At 35.8% G+C, this 18,813-nt stretch overlaps 1 protein-coding gene across 8 annotated transcripts; it reads left to right on the forward strand.

The window, feature by feature from the left end:
• The first annotated feature begins 471 nt into the window (after window positions 1-471).
• Window positions 472-17,904, forward strand: camk1gb (calcium/calmodulin-dependent protein kinase IGb). Of its 8 annotated transcripts, none has more exons than XM_084098078.1 (14): window positions 584-687; window positions 1,062-1,105; window positions 3,127-3,238; window positions 8,468-8,593; window positions 9,228-9,302; window positions 9,389-9,527; window positions 9,619-9,742; window positions 10,891-10,966; window positions 11,677-11,789; window positions 11,923-12,001; window positions 13,104-13,191; window positions 14,939-15,276; window positions 16,837-16,937; window positions 17,076-17,904. In XM_084098078.1, exons 3-13 carry the CDS (start codon window positions 3,153-3,155, stop codon window positions 16,901-16,903), a joined length of 1,311 nt encoding a protein of 436 aa, XP_083954204.1. In that variant the 5' UTR covers window positions 584-687; window positions 1,062-1,105; window positions 3,127-3,152; the 3' UTR covers window positions 16,904-16,937; window positions 17,076-17,904. The 8 variants fall into 8 exon arrangements, with proteins under 8 accessions (XP_083954203.1, XP_083954201.1, XP_083954197.1 ...); XM_084098076.1 differs by having other exon boundaries at window positions 586-687; window positions 17,032-17,904; XM_084098077.1 differs by lacking the exon at window positions 1,062-1,105 and having other exon boundaries at window positions 472-596.
• Window positions 17,905-18,813: the final 909 nt, after the last annotated feature.

Raw genomic sequence — 18,813 nt, forward strand, 5'->3', positions numbered from 1 at the left:
GACCAGTCACCGGGGCGCGATCGAGACGTTTTGGCTTCACTTTTCAGGTCTTGTGCGGCACGCTTGGTCAAATCCTGTATAATATGAGTGCACCGTCTTTGTATAGGCTATCTAAAGTGTTTGTTAATGGTCAATCACCTGTGGTCAGTTTTAAAATCTACCAACAGCCTTGTCAAGTAAAGCTGATTTTTTTTTTTTCAAAATGCTTTGTTTGTGAATGCTTTGTTTTAGTTAAAGTTAGTCTTTTTTTTTAAATAAGAAATTTTGTGTACATGTGGTGCTGTCATAAAATGTTAAAAATGTATATGCCCATTGACTACCTGTGCTCTCATGATACATATTGAAAAGGCCATTGAAAAACCCATCATGGCAAGTTTATGTGTTTGCGTGTGTGTGTGGTGATATGTACAGTAGACAGTCGTCAAAGAGAACTTGAGAATCCGCCTCGCTGTCTGCTCCTCCTTCATTGACAGCTCATGTAATCTCAACCTGTTGGTTATTTGTGCTCCTCCCGGCGGGTTTAATCTGTCCAGACTGCAGCGGGCTTTTGGCAGGAGAGTCAGAGCAGGGCATATTTTGCGCACTTGCCTCTCTAGGTAAGTCAAAGGACGGGACGCTCTCCCGAGTAAACCCGATTCCTGTCCTGTTAACAGAGACAAGAGGAGACTGAGGATGCTGCAAAAACAGGTCACACTTTAAATAACAGTGTTCATGTTAATGTGCAATTATTTATTGTAATCCATTATATTTCTATGTAATATGGACATTGTAATGTAAAGTGTTTTTTTCTTTTTAAATAGACGATTTTATCTGACAGTTTTATTGCTTGAGTGCGCGCAACAATTGCTTAAGAAATTAACTTCTGACTGAGTGGTTTGCGAAATTTAAATGCTCGTTTTTCATATGATGATGGTGCATATGAAAGATTTTTGCAAACTGTATTAATTGCACATAAATGTGCATCATTGTATTTTGGACGCGTTGCAAATGTCCGTTTCGCATCAACCTCTCTCCTCGCCTCTCTTTCTTTGTCAATGCTGTCCTTGCTTGAGCTTCGATAGTTTCTGCAAGAGACAAAAATCCTGCTGGAGTTACAGACCTGAAGGTAAGGTCAAAAACGGTCTCTTTGTAAATTAATCACCTCTGCTTATGCATGCATGCAGGCAGCATCAGAATGCACATTGTGAAAGATGATTAATGGATCGCATTATTATGCGTGTGGCTTAAAGGTGCACGTGAGTAGGCTACGATCTATAGATTAAGACTTTGAATTATGCGATATGATCGTCAGTCAGTGTATGGGACACCTTGCACCAGGACACGCGCCCCATGCATGTGTTTATGATGACCCGTGCTGAGCTGCATGTTTATGTTTATGCTGCATGGTCTCGTGCACTCAGCAGAAATATGAGTGTTAATCCACACAGACTCGCTGAACATTAAAGGGGCTGCAGAGGAAAGACAAAGCCAGACACGTGCAGAAATTGATGTTCTTGTGTGATTAGTTTGCAATGTTGTGCATTGCACGATGCATTTTAATTTATGATAGGCTATATTACAATTAATACGAGTATACTGTGATTGGTTAAGAAAAGTCAAGAAATTAAAAAAACGTTTTATTTTACACATTTGTTAAATATTGTATTTATTTGTTTTTTAAATGAATGTGCATTTCATGAAATGTTATTTCATTTTAATTGATTAATTAATTAGATTAATTTAATATTTTAAATATTTGTCTTCATTTGTATGTTTCTAATTTTTATTATTAATATATGTGGCATTTATTTAATAAATTTATCATTTATTTTTATGAATTTGTAGTTTAACATAATGGCGATGGTCATATTCCTTATGCTTTAACCAGCTATTGTTCGTTATGACATTGACCGTAATGATTGCATGCAATCATAGTGTTTTTTTTAGACCTGCAGTCCATTCTTGCCTCTTAATTGGATGTTCTTTTTTTTCTCTTGGTTACCTAATTTGTCTATTACTGGTTCTACTGGTCTACTCAAATTAGCCTACTTGATTCTATAGAGTTTTTGCACCTCATTGTACTTAACGACACTCTTAGTGGCAAATGACTGATATTTTTGGCTACTGAAGTTATAAATTGCAAGTGACCTCATGAACTCATTAGGGAGGTCATTGTTTTAAGGTCAAAAGATCAGAGCCTTTAACCCGTTATATAGCCTAAGTGGAATGAGAGCAAAGCTTTCCAGAACTTACCAGAACTCAATACTGCTAATCCCAGAGAAGTCTTTATATGTTAGAAATGACAAATTGATTGGATTGCATATGTCTGAACACCTATTATGAAGAAATAAAAAATATTGTGTTTATTTGACCTTAAAATAAACACAATAGACATGGTGTAAATCAGCTATTTCTGCTGTCTTTGTGTGCAGTTGATGGGCTTGAGTTCATTGTACAAGATAATACAATGATTTGTATGCGTTTTGTTGAAGATGATGGCTTTATCAAATACATCCAATCATTTTTAGAGGCACCTCTGAGTTGGGTTTGCAGAGGTGAAAGGTCTAGTTTAGACAAAATCCACCTTCTCCAAATATAATCCAGTTAAAACAACTAGATTTATTTATAGATATTTCATAGAAATGCCAAAAGAATCTCATAAGTCACCTAAACTCAAATTCAAACTCAAACAAAAAAAAACATAAGTATTAAGACGCACATCTACCTGTCTGTACTCTGACCAGCCGAAACCTGATTAGTGTTTTCTGACAGCCGTCTATAAGCTATGTAGGACAGCCCATGAGGAGCTGTGGAGTTTTTAAAGAGTTCGGCGCAGGTCAGTGACACACTAAAACTTAAGCTGTTAGATGAACACACTTCCAGTCAAAAGTGAAGCCATCGACTGTCCGTCAGTAGCTGACGGAACCTTAAAGGATGCAAAAGAGTTTTTGATATTTCATCTTGATTTGGAATTCTAATTGGATTTATATTAGGAATCAGGCCTCATGGCCCCTGGACTGTTAGGGATTATTAGGGATTTGGCTGCGAATAAAGGTACATTTAAAAAAAATATATCACAGATCACAGACGTTTTGTCTTTGTTGGTCACTTTATAAAGAGGTTTCTTCTTTTTTTTATCCTCTTCAGAAATCCCTGTAGAAGCTCACGCAGAAATGGGGCGAAAGGAGGGCGACTATGATTGGAAAAAAAGCACGGATAACATCCAGGATGTGTTTGAATTCATGGAGGTGCTCGGATCGTAAGTACACCTTTAGTTCCTCTTATTATTCATTGTAAAAGTTGTGAATGGTTTTATTAACATCATTTTTTTCAGTAGGATATTTTATTTTGGTGGTAAATGTATACTGACAGCATTTATGCCTCAAGTGGCATTTTTAATGAAGTATACCTTAAATTTACATCCTACATGCAGCTGATAATACAATTATTTTTAGAATTTAAGTGTAAGCAAGTACTGTGCTAAAAAGTTGCTTGTCGTGCACATTAAATCTTTTTTTTTTTTTTTTTTTTTTTTAACCTCAAAGTTTGTATATTTTCCTGAGTATTTAAAATTTGTTAGACATTTTCCAGAAAGCTGTTTTTCCTCACCCAAAGTGTCCGGTAAAGGATTGACCCAGATTGTTTACCCAACTTCACCGTGTGGGTAATTCAAGGCTCGGCATTTGTGAGATTACATTTTAAGCCTTTTGTTTGGATTTTCTTTGTTTAAAGAAAATTGACTTAAAGACACCCTGTGGTAAAAAATCGAGTTTTTAATGTTTATGTCTATGTGGTGTTTTTAAAATGCTTTAAGACAAACAATGTGTAAATTCATAAGTTAACACCATTGCTGAGTATTTTCTCCTTGCACTCACACACAGACATGCACTGAAAATTTCAAAAACTTTTAGCCTTTTATGTTCAAACCAGAGTCAGACAATGATGGAGAGACTCAAGAAGAAGTGACAACATGTAGATTGCAACAGGACATTTCTGAATGGTTAGTTGATGAATTTATCTAGCTCGTGAAGCTCTGTCAAGTCAAAGTTAGTCGTGGACGTGGACCTCTCGGCATCTCGAAAACGCCACGCCAATATCGATCCTCATTTTAGTTCTCCTTTTGTCCCAAAGTCTGCTTGCCATGGTCTATAATGTTTGAACGAAACAACAACAGCGTAAGTGTGCCGCTAGACGTAACGCAGTTGTCCACGTCTGTCGCCATGGAAACCAGGGATAACGCGGATATTACGTCATTGAAAGGCGACAATGACCAGGGACGAGCCATTATTTAAAATGGGATTTTCTCTGAAATTAAAAATCTTTGGGAACTTTTGGGATATTGTAAGTACACAACTGCAGGAAATTACAATTTATTACAAATTATGAATTTGTTACAAAAATCTTACATATTGCACCTTTAATGGGCCTCAGCCTGTAAAGCAGACAGCAATGATCCGGCCCTGTCGTCCTGAACCGGTTGTGTCATTGCGGACGCAGAAAGCTGACTATACCGTGAGCTCAGCAGACACGAGCAGCTGTACATCGCCTTTGCTGACTGTCCAGCGATCACTAAGCAGAATAATGTTTCGTCCCTGAAGACAGACACTATGAGATCAGTGCAAGCGTCACAAACATTGGGACGTTCGTTTCCATGTTTCACGGAAGTCTGTAACTAAATAATCAGTTACAGTGTGATCCAAAAGTGTGCATTTGATTGGCTGATGTTGAGGGTGTGAGATTTATTCAGTGGAGTCTGTAGCATTCAGGTCGCCCTGCGTCTGTAGGTGATTGAAGGGTAAAGCACAGGTTAAGACACTTCTAGACCGGTGTGTGTTAATCGCTTTGGCAGACAGGGAATAACAGGGATCACAGGCACCAGGGAACAGCTAACGGGATGGAAACAGCTTTGCGATAATCTACCAGGCATGGCCTGCAATGTGCTGTCTATTACGCAGATGATGATATCCATGTAAATTATTATACTGGATTATTTTCATTGATTAAGGCGAAACAATCGGGTAAAACATTTATCTAATAAATATCACTACTTAATGCAATTACATAAAGAATTGCAAACATTTTTGTATTACATGTTATCTGAAATGTTGTTGAGGCATTATCTAATTAAATATGCTCTAATTTGCATAAATTTCCAGATCAGAATCATCAAAATAATCGACAGATGACTCGATTACCAAAATAATCGCATCACAGCCCTAGATTAGTTAAAATATTTGAAATATTTAAATATATTAGCATTTTGTGGCTTTCAGACAAATGAAAGACAATTCATATATTTTGTCATTGAGGATTTTTAAAGTGTTAAAATATTGTCTTGTGAACTCATATCGTGTTTCGTCTCATCTCATGAGCCAAGTGTATCGGCACATCCCTAAAATCTACTGATGCAAATAGATAAAGTGCAATAATATAAACACATGTTTTTCTGACTAGTGGAAAGAAAACATGCAATGAAAAGCCAAATAGCCCAAAATCTCTGTAAATCTTTTTTTTATTTTTTTTTTACTTTTTAATATTGCTGTTACTGTTTTCTTTTAATATGGAGAATTTTGCCTCTGTGTTTTGAGACCACAGTGTTATTTTAATATCGAAATAGTATTATAGTTTTTATAATAATTTTTAAATTTGATTTTTCATTTTTATTTTTATTTCATTTAAAGTTATAGGGATTGCTTTTTTAAAAATGTCTATATAGTTTTTATTATTTTTTTATTTCAGTTTTAGTTTTTTTTCTGGGTTTTTTGTACATCAAATTAATCTAAATGAAAATGGGAAATGTTTCCTTGGCAATTAAATAAGTTTACATTCATATATATATACTATATATTACTATATATTACTCTGTTCATGTTTATTTTATTTCAAGGAAGGAAAATATTTTAAGGGTTTTAGTAACCCATTTTGAGGCCACATTCAATTCCTTCTTCTTTTTTTTTTTTTACAAGTTTACAGTCCATGTAGATCATAAAGTGAGATAATGATCTAGTTTCAAGCATAAACTGCTGTGTCTAGAGAGCTCTGTCACGACCTGCCCTTGCCTGAGGGTGTTACTGGCACCACTGGGGCATTATGGGCCGTGGGGAGTTGAGCACAGTGGTTTCCTCCGACAAAAACAACCCGAATTAAACTACCACAATCCCTCAGCAGGCTTCCACTGGAGTTAACACCCATCAGGATGAAGTGTGACATCTAAAATTGACTTAATCCAGAGATTCTATGATGAAAAATCATATTTCTATGTATTTCATTAGCAGTTTTCTCTGCCTTTGGGCACATTCTGTGCACTGGCCTTCAGTGTGAGCTGTATTTAGTTTTTATTTATTTATTTATTTATTCATGCATTTTATTGAAATCCTCAGTATTTAATGAATTCATGACTTTCTAAAGGATTATTCCCTCCTGACTGTAAGTGAAGGTTAACACACATCTCTGAGCTCTTGCATTCAATGCAGGAAAAAGGTGTTGTGGGAATATGTGATAGACGCTGGCAGTGTCAGGGGACGCTTGTTTGTTGACGCTCCGTGTGTGTGTGTGTGTGTGTGTGTGTGAGGGCGAGGTTGTGTGATGTAGCACTTCAGGCGTGATTTAAGCATTACGAATTCAGTGCTATATCAAAAATAAATACCTACATTTAAAAAAAAAAATATATATATATATATATATATATATATATATATATATATATTAAACATTTAAAAATATCTATTTATGGAGTTTCAAACTTTAAACTTTTTATTTTAAGTAGTAAATGTTATTAAAATATTGTAATAATAATACATTTAGTGAGATTTACACTCAAATTACGCAGTACACTTATTTTCAAGATATATATTCTCTTAATGTTTTTTTAAATATTCTCTGAGAAATCTTAAAGTCGACATGAAACGGAAGATGTGATCGTCTTTTCTTCTCTATTGTGATGTATATCCAAATGAAACGGCTTCTTGAACAAGGACAAATGTAGTGCGGGGCTTGATTTTGTTGATTGGATGGTTGTGGTTTGCTATTGGTGGATCTCATGTGAGTGACAGGTTGCCCCGCCCTCGTCATCAGAGAAGAGAAGAGATGTCGCTGAAAGAGGGAGGGGAAGATATTTTAATTAAAGATTACAAGGCACATGAATTAAAAAACGGATAAATCGTTCATGATAAATACTGCAATTTTCCATAAAAAATAAGAATTGTCCATTTCTTGGTGACTTTAATATCTTATACAGTTTTACTTCTCTGGTAATTTTTTCTTTGTCTGATCTTTTTAAATGAATCAACACAAAAATGCTGATTAAAAATAAAACTTTCAGCTTATAACTCTTTCCCCGCCACTGACGGGAATTTCCGGCTTTCCATGTTTTCACTGTTATATGGTAGGGGGCGCTATTACATACAGGCAAAGAAGAAGCAGAAACAACCGATATCGTAGTCTTTGACAAAACACGGTTTTCTCAGCTTTTAGCTTAAAATGTTGCTTTTTTAAGTGAAATTGACCCACATTCAAGTGTTGATAAGTGTTGTTCTTTGATATATTGCGTGTTCAGATATTCATAAAACAACATATATATATTTTTTTGTGTGAAAATGATCAAAAATGCTGGTGGTGGCTGGCAACTTTTTTCAAAAACGCTGGCAGGGAAAAAGTTAAACTGGGATGATAAGAGTATTACATGAATAATATGAAGATTTGCAGCAGATAAAGCAGTGATGCGTAATCTCCTTATAGCCGGTCTTATTCAACCAATCTCATGCTAATTGTAACCGATCCTCTTTCCGTCGGAGGCAGTGCCAGCGCCCTGGTTGCAGGCCTGTGTTTGTCGAGGCTCCTGGATACCAGGCCATTAGCGCTTCCGTTGCGTAAGGGATTGCGCATGTAATCCTCGTCCCAGGGCAGCTATTCCAGGTTACTTCTGAGGAGGGCATGGAGAAAAGAAAATTAAGTGCTTTAGGTGATCTTCCAAAGCTCCTACAACCAGCCAACCATATTTTACTGATCGTTTAAATTATCCGGTTACGCAATTACTTTGTAAATTCAGAAAAAATAATTGTCTGTTCTCTGATTAGTTTCTCAGATGTTGCTAAGATGTTCTGAACGGTTTCTAGGGTGTTGCTAGGCATTTTTTCCACTTGTTTTATTGTCCAGGCATTTAGCAAATTGATATATGTGTTTATCTACAATTATATAATCACTTGCACTAATAGTAATTGCTTCACACATTGCTTCATAGCAGATGTCGCCAGAGCCCTGGCCTCTTTCACATTTCTAGCTGTTATTAAATGGATGGTTTGCAGTGTGGCGCGGAGGTCTCAGCAGGGGTTCAAAAGTCACATCCTCGCCTTCATTAAAACCTGTTTTACCCTCAGGGGGACGTGCCACACCGGCAACACATAAACCAAGATCATGCTCTCGCTCAGAAAAACATCATCCCATTGCACGTTTGACCTTACCCCCATCTTTCTCTCTTTGCTTTCTCTAGGGGAGCGTTCTCAGAAGTCTACATGGTGAAGGAGAGAAAAACAGGCAAGCTTTTTGCTATGAAGTGTGTGAAGAAGAAAAACAAAAGGGACATCAACCTGGAGAATGAAATCGCAGTGTTGCGGATGTAAGAATGAAACCAGCCCTAGCTTTTAGCTATGCAATGAAACTGAAATTGAAACTACATTAGAAATTCAAACCCAACTTTGGGCATTGAAATTATGGAAGCTCGTTTCCGCCATGGAATAAAAAAAATGTCTCAATTGCGAGTTTATGTCTTGCAATTCGGACAATTTAGACTATTTTTTCACAATTGTGCAATTGCGAGTTATAAAGTCTGAATTGCGAGATCAAAATTCTAACTTTTTGCAATTGAGGGATATAAAAAAGGTAATTTTAACTTTTTTTATATTTCACAATTTAGCAAAAAGTCTGAATTGCGATATAAACTTGCTTATATCTTATATAATTTTGGTTTTATAACTTGCACTTGTTGGGATTCTGAGAATAAAAGGAATTCTGACTTTTATTCTCGCAATTGCGAGTTTATATCTTTTTCTGACTTTTTGCTAAATTGTGAAATATAAACTCGTAAATTGTGAGAAAAAAGTTAGAATTCTGAAAAAAACTTTTTTACCATTTTAATCCATGGTGTAAATAAGCTTACATACTGTAAATGCATTTAAAACAACATTTATCTGATTTTAAAACAGCATAAATGTATTTCCTCATACTAACTTCTTAATTTTTTTTGTCTGTAGGATCAAACACGACAATGTGGTTTGCTTGGAGGATTTTTATGAAAGTCCGACGCATTACTACCTGCTCATGCAGCTGTAAGTGTTATCACCCACTGAAGCTACTGTATTCAAAGCTCTTTGTGTCTTTACAGCATGTTGTTAAACGTCTCGTATCCCGTCAGAGTTTCAGGTGGTGAGCTGTTTGACCGGATCCTGGACCGGGGCATGTACTCAGAGTTGGATGCTAGTCAGGTTATCAAACAGGTGCTGGAGGCAGTCGGCTACCTGCACCAAAACGGCATAGTACACCGCGATCTCAAGGTACAGAGACGCCGCATTCACACAAGCATCTGCATATACTGTACATATACTGTATGCAGATAAAGACTTGAGATCTGTATTCCCTCTTTAGCCAGAGAATCTGCTCTACTACAGCTCTGATGAAAACTCCAAGATCATGATCAGTGATTTCGGCCTCTCTAAGATGGAAGAGCATGGCGTCATGTCCACGGCCTGTGGGACTCCGGGATATGTCGGTGAGAATGATAGCCAGGGAATGTCAAAGCACAAAAGGCAGCTGGTTTTGATTCATTGTCTCTAAAGGCACCGTGAAACTGCATCCACAACATATTTAACTTCTGTAATGTGATGTTTCTCTGAGTGATGCACAGCTTTCAGTGATAGATACTGTTTTGAGACTTGAATTTTATCCATTGGGATCAGGAAAAGTATGCTGTAATAATATTGGTATTATAATACTGCGCTGCAGAAAAGTTATTTAATTTGATTATATTAAGATTTAGTAGTCTTTATGAATTTTATTTATTGGTAACACTGCAGTAAGGTTCCATTTGTTAACATTAACAAGTTAATGTTAAGTTCAACATTTACTAATACATTATTAAAAGCAAAGATTATTATGTTCATTTGGGAGTCAACCTTGTGTTGTTTGCAGTCAAAACTGAGCACTGGTGATGAAAACCTGATTTATTTATTTTTTTTCAGTAAAATCAATGTAATATATTTTTTGTTCAATATTATTTTTATTTTGAGAGAACTTCATGGTACTAATAAATATTTATGCAATAATTGTGATAATTTTTTCCCCATTGACAATAATGTAATTTTGTTTATATTTTAGAGTGTCACTCCTTCATTGCTGTGCACTTTTTTCTGCATCAATTTGATTTGTAGATTGTACACACAAATAATTCTCTGTATTTTCGCATTGTGTATATTTTCCACTCTTTTCCAATGGCGGTCATTTTTGACCACGAACAAATGCAAACATATAATTTTTGCAACCATTTCGCTTTTTTTAATGTCCATGATTTTGTTTTTTTATTTGTGGTTACATAGCGACTGCCGCCAAAGTCACAGAGTTTCATGCCACTCTAATTAAGTAAAAAAAAAGAAAAAAGACGAACAACACCAGAATGTTAATATTATTTAATGGACAGTATTTAATGGCAGTATTTAATGGACCTGATATAACAGGAACAGTTGAACAGTTGAATGTATAACAAATGTACTGTATTACTAATTTTTATTTATTTTATTGCAGCATTATTTCAATTAACATAATTTTTTTTTAGAATAATGTGCACTGATGAATCTTGCACTATAAAACCACTAGAGACATTCAAGAAAATAAACAAGTGGATGTATTTGTATTTGCTTGCAGCCCCTGAAGTGTTGGCTCAAAAACCCTACAGTAAAGCCGTTGACTGCTGGTCTATTGGAGTCATCACCTATATCCTGTAAGTCCCTCCCTAGAACTAATGTCATTTCTAGAAACTGATTTTGTACAAAATCCACTCCACACTATCAAGTGAGTTGGACTGTAAACAGCACTGTTATTTACCGAGAGTGATAAACAGATGCCAGGTTCTTACTTTGGAAACCTAAAGCTTATTGTTTGTCAACACTGACAGATTAGCAGTTTGATTAATTTATCAGTTTAAGGCCACACAGAATACATAATACAATGTAGGGCTCTCATATACACGGCGCCCCCTGGTGGAAATCTAAATTTTCATTCATTTATTTGGTTACACTTTATTTCAATAGTCCACTATAGACATTCTGCTAACTGTTAAGTGTCTTTGCAACTACATGCCAACCAACTCTCATTCATTTGCAACTACATGCCAACTAACTCTCATTCATTTGCAACTACATGCCAACTAACTCTTATTAGAGTATTAGTAAACTTATGGGTAGAATAAACATATGGCAGGACTTTTACTTTCTGACCCCTGGACTTTACACCTCTGCTGATATGTACTTGCAAATTTACAGCAAACATCATAATAAAGTGTTATCAGATATTAGGCAGACAGTAGGCCTACTAATACTCTAATGACTGGTAGTTGACATGTTTAGTTGCAAAGTTACTTATAATTATTAGAATGTCTAAAGTGGAGCATCAATATTAAGTGTTACCATTTATTTTGCTTTATCTTCACAGTCTCTGTGGATATCCTCCTTTCTACGAAGAAACCGAGACTCGTCTGTTTTCTAAAATCATGAAGGCGCAGTACGAGTTCGACTCGCCCTTCTGGGATGATATCTCTGAGTCTGGTGAGCATCCAATAATACAACCATTCTTTACTTTCCTACTGCTATCAGATTGATCTAAACCTCTCTTATGATTCTGCAAAACACACCTCTAACTAGAAGCCCTTAACCTCATGTATAATTACTATCTCTCTAGCAAAGGACTTCATCCGCAACATGATGCAGAAGAATCCTAAGATGCGTTACGACACAGAACAGGCTCTCAGACACCCCTGGTGAGTGACCGCAGGACACTTTATTGCTCAGACGTTGCTCTTTCAAAGCCTTAAAGGGACAGTTCACCCAAAAAATCTGTCATCAATTACTCACCCTTGTGTCGTTGCTTGATGCGAATGAATCTCATTGGTTCTCATGCTCGAGCTTCCGTTTACCAAATTTGAATGCAGTACATATTATGCATGTTCGATGATCAATGTTTATGTAAATCTGTTCATAATATGAAGCAATCATGTCTCTTCAGAAGTCTTGGATTTGTTTTACGATCTCTTTATGAAGAGATTTCATTGAAAATATCAATGAACGAAAGTCTTACGGGTTTAGAACGACATGAGAGTGAGTAAATGATGACAGAATTTTAATTTTTTGGTGAACTATCCCATAACAAATATCTGCTGTTTAATTTATGTATACATTTTTCTCATGTCTCAGAAAAAAAAGAAAAAGAAACTTTTTTTTTTTTAAACCTTTGTTGACAGAGTATAGAACTATAAAATTAATATGGATAGTATAGCGCAGATCAGTGTTGTTTGTTAACTAAAACTATCAAAATAGTTTTCAGAAATTGAAATAAAGCAGAAATAAAATAAAATACGTGTATTAGATGAAAAACTAAAACTTGGCAACTAACTGAAATAAAACAAGTTATATATAAAAAAAATAAACTAAAATTAATAAAATAAAGCTAAATAGAAATATTAAAAAACACAAAAACTAATAAAAATTACAAAACACATAGCAAAATTACCAAAACTTAAACTGAAATTAAAATAAAAAAAACAGAATATAAAAATAATTCAAAATATTAAAAAATATATATATGATTGTATTACAATAACACTAAAATAACACTGATAATTCTCTCTTAATTTGATGAGAAATATTGAGTTTGTATTTATATCTCCAACTTGACTTGATATTTAAAGTCTCTGTTTGCTCTCCGTATAATCCCATTGAAACAAAACCCACAAATCACATATGAGATCGACAGTTGTTAGATTAAACTGGACTTTCTTCCTGTCTTAAAGTCTGGTTAAAAGAGGAAACGAAATCCTCCTGTTTTCCTCTAGCTCTGGTTTTAAATCCAGCTTTGACCTGCAGGATTATAGGAAAGACGGCCCGGAGTCAGGACATCTACCATTCCGTCAGTGAGCAGATCCAGAAAAACTTTGCCAAGTCCAAGTGGAAGGTAAAGTCATGTTTCATAACTCTGCTTGGAGTTGGTCTCCTGTGGTTTAGTCTCAGTGGGGTTTTTCAGATGATCTCTGGTCTGATTACACAATTTAAGTCGTTGATTTGGTCATCCGCCTTGTCTATAATTGCTCCATCTGTGTGAATATCTGGAACAGACCAGTTTCAGTTAGTTCTAGCAATCTGATTTATGCTTGGAGACATCTAAAGGTGTACTTGGCTTTTTTTTTCTTTTTTTTTCAAATCAGTGGCCTAGAAAAACATATTTTGGAAACACTTAAAGCCTTTATACACTGCCCAGCCAAAAACAAATTCGCTGTTTGGATTTAAACAGACAAATTTTACATTTTTACATTTATGCATTTGGCAGACGCTTTTATCCAAAGCGACTTACATTACATTTCAAGGTCCACATTTACATTCTTATCAGTTCTTGCTTTCCCTGGAAATCGAACCCATGACCTTGGCGTTGCAAGCGCCAACACTCTACTGTTTGAGCTACAGGAAGGCCATAGCTTATGACAAATGCTTAAGAGTCTATGATTGGGTCATTATTGCAGTCATTACTATGTTTCTAGCATTTTTGGCAACAGAAATTGATGCACCTCTTGATGGAAATAACATTGCAACATTTATTTCTATCAAGAGGTGCATCAATATTTGCTCAAGATCTTGTATTGCCAATGCAAGAGTCCAGCTCTCTGTAAAGTCTCCTCCAGCACATCCCAAAGACTCTCAATGAATTTAAGCTCTGGACTCAGAGGAGACGATTCATGTGTGAAAAATGATTCTTCATGATCCTCACAATTCTTTCACAATTTGAGCCTGATGAATCTTTACGTTGTCATCCTGGAATATGGCCATGATGTGTGGTTGTTTAAGAAATGAAAAGTTAAACACTCCATCAATTAGGGTTAGAAGAACTGTTCCCAAACATATAACATGATAGAAACATAATAATCCCTGCAATAATGATCCAATCATAGACTCTTAAAGTCCCCCTGTGGTGAAAATCAAGCTTTTAATGTTGTTTATATGTCTATGTGGTGTTTTTAATATGCTTTAAGACAAACCATGTGTAAATTCATGAGTCAACACCATTGCTGAGTATTTTCATAATAATCCCTGCAATAATGATCTTTAAGCATTTGCCTGTTTAAATCCAAATAGAGATTTTTTTTGGGGTGGGTAGTGTGTATAATGCATTCTAATATTATTGTAATGCCTTAATTATGCCTTGTTATGCACCTTATAATGCATGGTCTCATGAATAACTGTACAGTTATAATATTTAGTTAGTAAACCAGTGTCCAATTCCGAACATAAACATTATATTTGCATATTTAGCACACTGCTAAATGCATACTGTGCTGTAAACTGGTATACTGGTATGGTTTTTCATATGGTTTCAAATGAAAAAGTTGTACATATTTTACAGTCATTTAAATGTCACGCTGGTAATGGAAGTGCACTGCATTATGGGACACAGCACTCATCATAGTCTCATTTTGTATACTGCATGTGTATATAGAAGATCGCACAGGTCTATCGTTCATACAGAATTATTTTATTTTTTTGTGCACCATTAAAATGCATTGATTGCTTTTTCATTTTACTTCATGTTTCAAGATACAATCCAAAGTGAGATTTGATACTAAAAAAAATGTGGTGCTGAATCTGTCTATTAGCTTTTGTTCTTTCCTGCACTAAACTGACTATCTGAAGTCCTGATCTCGTCCCTCCAGCAAGCCTTCAACGCTACAGTGGCCATTCGCCAGATGAAGAAGCTGCAGCTGGCCCACTCTGAGGCCTGTCTGAAACACAACCCTCCAACTGTGCCTGAGATCAAGGTCATCGCGACCAACACACCTGAGTCCGTCCGCAAGAAGCAGTTCGCTGAGACCCCACAACTAAACGGCCACGCGCCCAGCCATCAGATGAACGTGCCGTCCGGCTCCACCGAGGCAAAGAGTCAGTACCACCCGATCCGGGTCAGTCACAGCGAGACCACTCATGTTGGGACCCTAACCATTGCAGAGAAGGGCAAACATGTGTATCACTCGGAGCCAGCTGATCTAAATGGGTATGTGTTTGTGTTTAAAGGTCATGTCATGGAAAACAGATCTTTGTTTGATCATTTGTACTAAAACTTTAACACTCTAAACTTGAAACTAAGTGATGAAAATGTTCAGAAACCACCTTGTCAACCATGAGCATATTAACATATGATCTCCTATGTTTACACACTGTACCTGATGAAAAACAAATGCTTAGGCTGCAAAATGCCAGCCTAAGCTAGTTTTCTGGTCTGGTTTAAGCTAGCCTGACCAGTCTGGGAGACTAACTAAGAACAGGGTTTGTTTTTTCCCTGCAACCTTTGGCATGTTTACGCAACTACAATGTACTAAAGTGTTTCCTTTGCTTTTTTCACATACAGGCGCCAACGTTTTCAAAACGACCCCCGTTCAAAAACGCTAGGTTACACTTTATTTTAAGGTGACATAGTTACATTGTACTTGCTCAAATAAGTACTGAGTAATATTAATGAATTACATGTACTTACTGTAGAGTTAGGGTTAGGGTTTGGTTTAGGGTTAGTTACTTGTAATTATGCATAATTTACTGTTATTACAATCGAAAGCACATGTAGTAACGTGTAACTGTCACCTTAAAATAAAGTTACCGAACGCTGTATTTCGCTGCCTGGCCAGTAGATGGCGATGACACTTTGTTAAGAAACACTACTCGCTTATAGACTGAACACGTAATACGCATGCGCATGAAGACACCGTTTTCACAAATTCGCATTCGAGACAATAATTGTATCTTTTCAAAAACCCGCTCTTTGAAACCTGATTTCAAAAGTTTGCGTTTTCGGGCCCCCAAAACGCAGTTGTCGTGTAAATGAATGGTGAAAATGCATAAAAAGTTCTCAATCTTTTTGTTAAAAACAGTGTCGTGTAAACGGCCCCCTAGTGTGAGCATAGTTATCCATTTCACATTCGAGAAGGCTAGCCAATCATAATAGAGGTCATTTACATCTTAAAGGTACAGTGGCGAAAACTAAAAAATGGTCATGCAATACTAAATTATGATGTTTTCAGTGTGAGAAACCTTGACTTACATTATTAGTGGATATCATGAGTGTTTGAGTTTGCCAAAAGCTGTTATAACAAGATTTAAAGTTAATGTGCTATTCATAACCAATTTTCAGTATTGTTATTGTTAACTAAAACTAAAACTTTTTTAAAACTTCATTAATTAAAATAGAGCTTAAATAAAATGAAATAGAAATATTACATATTTATACAAAATAGAAATGTTGCCTTTGCAACTAACTGAGTTAGTCCTAAAATGACTAAAACAAGAAAATACAAAATTAAAACTAAATAGAAACTCAACAAAAATGTCTAAAAATTAAAATAAAAATAAAAAAACATGAATTTTATAATAAATAAATAAATAAATATTAATAAATACTATAATTGCAGATAAATAGTTCAAAAACAACATTGCCTTTCCCCCTCTGTAATCTGAAATATATTTTTGAGTGAAACAGGATATTAAAGGAGAGAAATTTGCAACATAATTTGTTTTTATCCATTGATTGATTTACTCTAATTATGTACTTTAAATTCTTCAGGTACACAAAAAGAAGCTCCAACCGAAGCGGGCCGAACCTGCAGACTGGCGTTTGCTCTGTCATGTGATGTGGCTGCATTGGAATTATGTGATTTTTGACAGGTAAAGCTGACAGCTTGATTGTTTAATAACACATACAGTATACCCATATATATATATATATGCTCCATGCCTGACTTTCTCATGCTGGCTACAGGTCTGTGACCTTTCACCCAGTCACTGGCTGCTTTCTGTGGGCAGGTCCTGCTCTGCTCTGGTCCAGAGTGTCTGCAAGACAGATGGCCACCGGCCCGCACCGCTCTGAAATACTGAAGTTCAGAGGAGTGCCTCCATATCTGCACACACACACGCTCACAGAGCACAAATACAGCCTGTCACACACTCATGATGACACACTGTTCCTGTATACAGTTACACTTCAAGTGATGAACCTCAAATTTTGTATTTTCCCTTGAGGAAACAGTTTTACATTATCAAGGACAATTAATATCTCTGTATTAAAACATTTGGAGCAGGGGTCCGTGTTACTGGACACTTGCGTGAGGAGTATTAATTCTGTGCTTTTGTACATATACTCTCTGTAATGAATGGCTAGTTTGTAATGTGCAATAATGTGTAAAACTGTAAGCTGTACCTATCGATATTAGATTGTACATCGCTGGAATAAGAAACTACCCAACTGTAAACATAAAGTCCCAGCCTTTATTTATTCGTTAAATAGTTTTTTGGGAGTAATTTATCTAGAGTGGTTTATTTTTCTAATGCAGAAATTATTATTGTATGTTTATCCATTATATATTTTTGTCATAATAAAGCAGATTAAAATGATTTAACGCCTTTTCCCACCACCTTTGTAAGACTGTAGCCCTTGTTTTGTGCACTATATTGCAGTATACGTGACACACATGAACTTCACTGTTAGAAATACTGTACTGTGACTAATTATCATGTAAGAGATTATAATAAAGTGTCCTCTGAACTACAGAAAGGGATTATGCGTGTGTAGGCTGCTATACTGTCAAAGCTTTGTGCAATATTTTTACCAATAAACCCTCAGTTTTATCACTTACAGTTTTCTTACTGGTCTAATGTTTGTACTTTTTTGCATGCTTAGATCTAATTAAAGAGGCCATATTATGCCCTTTCACGAACTCTTAAATTTGTTTTTAGTATCTACTAGATTAGATTTTCATGCTTGAATGCTTAAAAAACGGGTGTGTTGTGATTGGTCAATCGCTACAATTGTGTTTGTGAAATGTTCCGCCCCTTACCATAACTGTGAATTTCAACACACTATAACTAACTCAACCAGGCCTCGTCCCTTTATTTGCGTGTTCCTTGGGTGGGACATATTTAAATGAGGAATATTGTGACGTGTTCATTCCCAGAAGAAAACTCAAGATCACAATCAAGGCATTTCAGTGTGATTTTGTAACTTTGCAGACCTGTTTCATGCTCAGACAGCAACATTACACACTAAAAAAAGCTGAACATGTAAAAAAAAGCCTAAAATAGGTTCTGTTTAAAACCTGTTATTTTCAGGCTGACATGCATGTTATCTTTACTGACATTATATTCAAACATTGTGATCATTTAAACTTTTAGATGGTCCCAGTAAACAAATAACGACTGCCCTCCATCCAGCATCTGACCTGGACTCCTGGCTGACCTGTAGATGTTATGCAGGTCACTCACCTGAGCTCAGATTAGCATGAGCTTTAGTCATCTTACTGCTGAGTGTGTACTAATGCACGAGGACACACTGACACCGCTGACATGATGATCATTTACTGCCACCTGTTTACTGAAGATGTGGTAAATAATATAAAAGTAAATATATGGCTTTCAATGTTTGATTCAAATAATTTGGGGCATAGGCATTTTAATATGTTCACTCTAACGGTATGTTTGAGGTGCATTATACTGTAAATGCACTTAATAGGTGCATTTACTGTAAATGTTTAATTAAACAGCATTT

Source organism: Abramis brama (genome assembly GCF_963993115.1).
Source record: "Abramis brama genome assembly, chromosome: 22".
NCBI lineage: Eukaryota > Metazoa > Chordata > Actinopteri > Cypriniformes > Leuciscidae > Abramis > Abramis brama.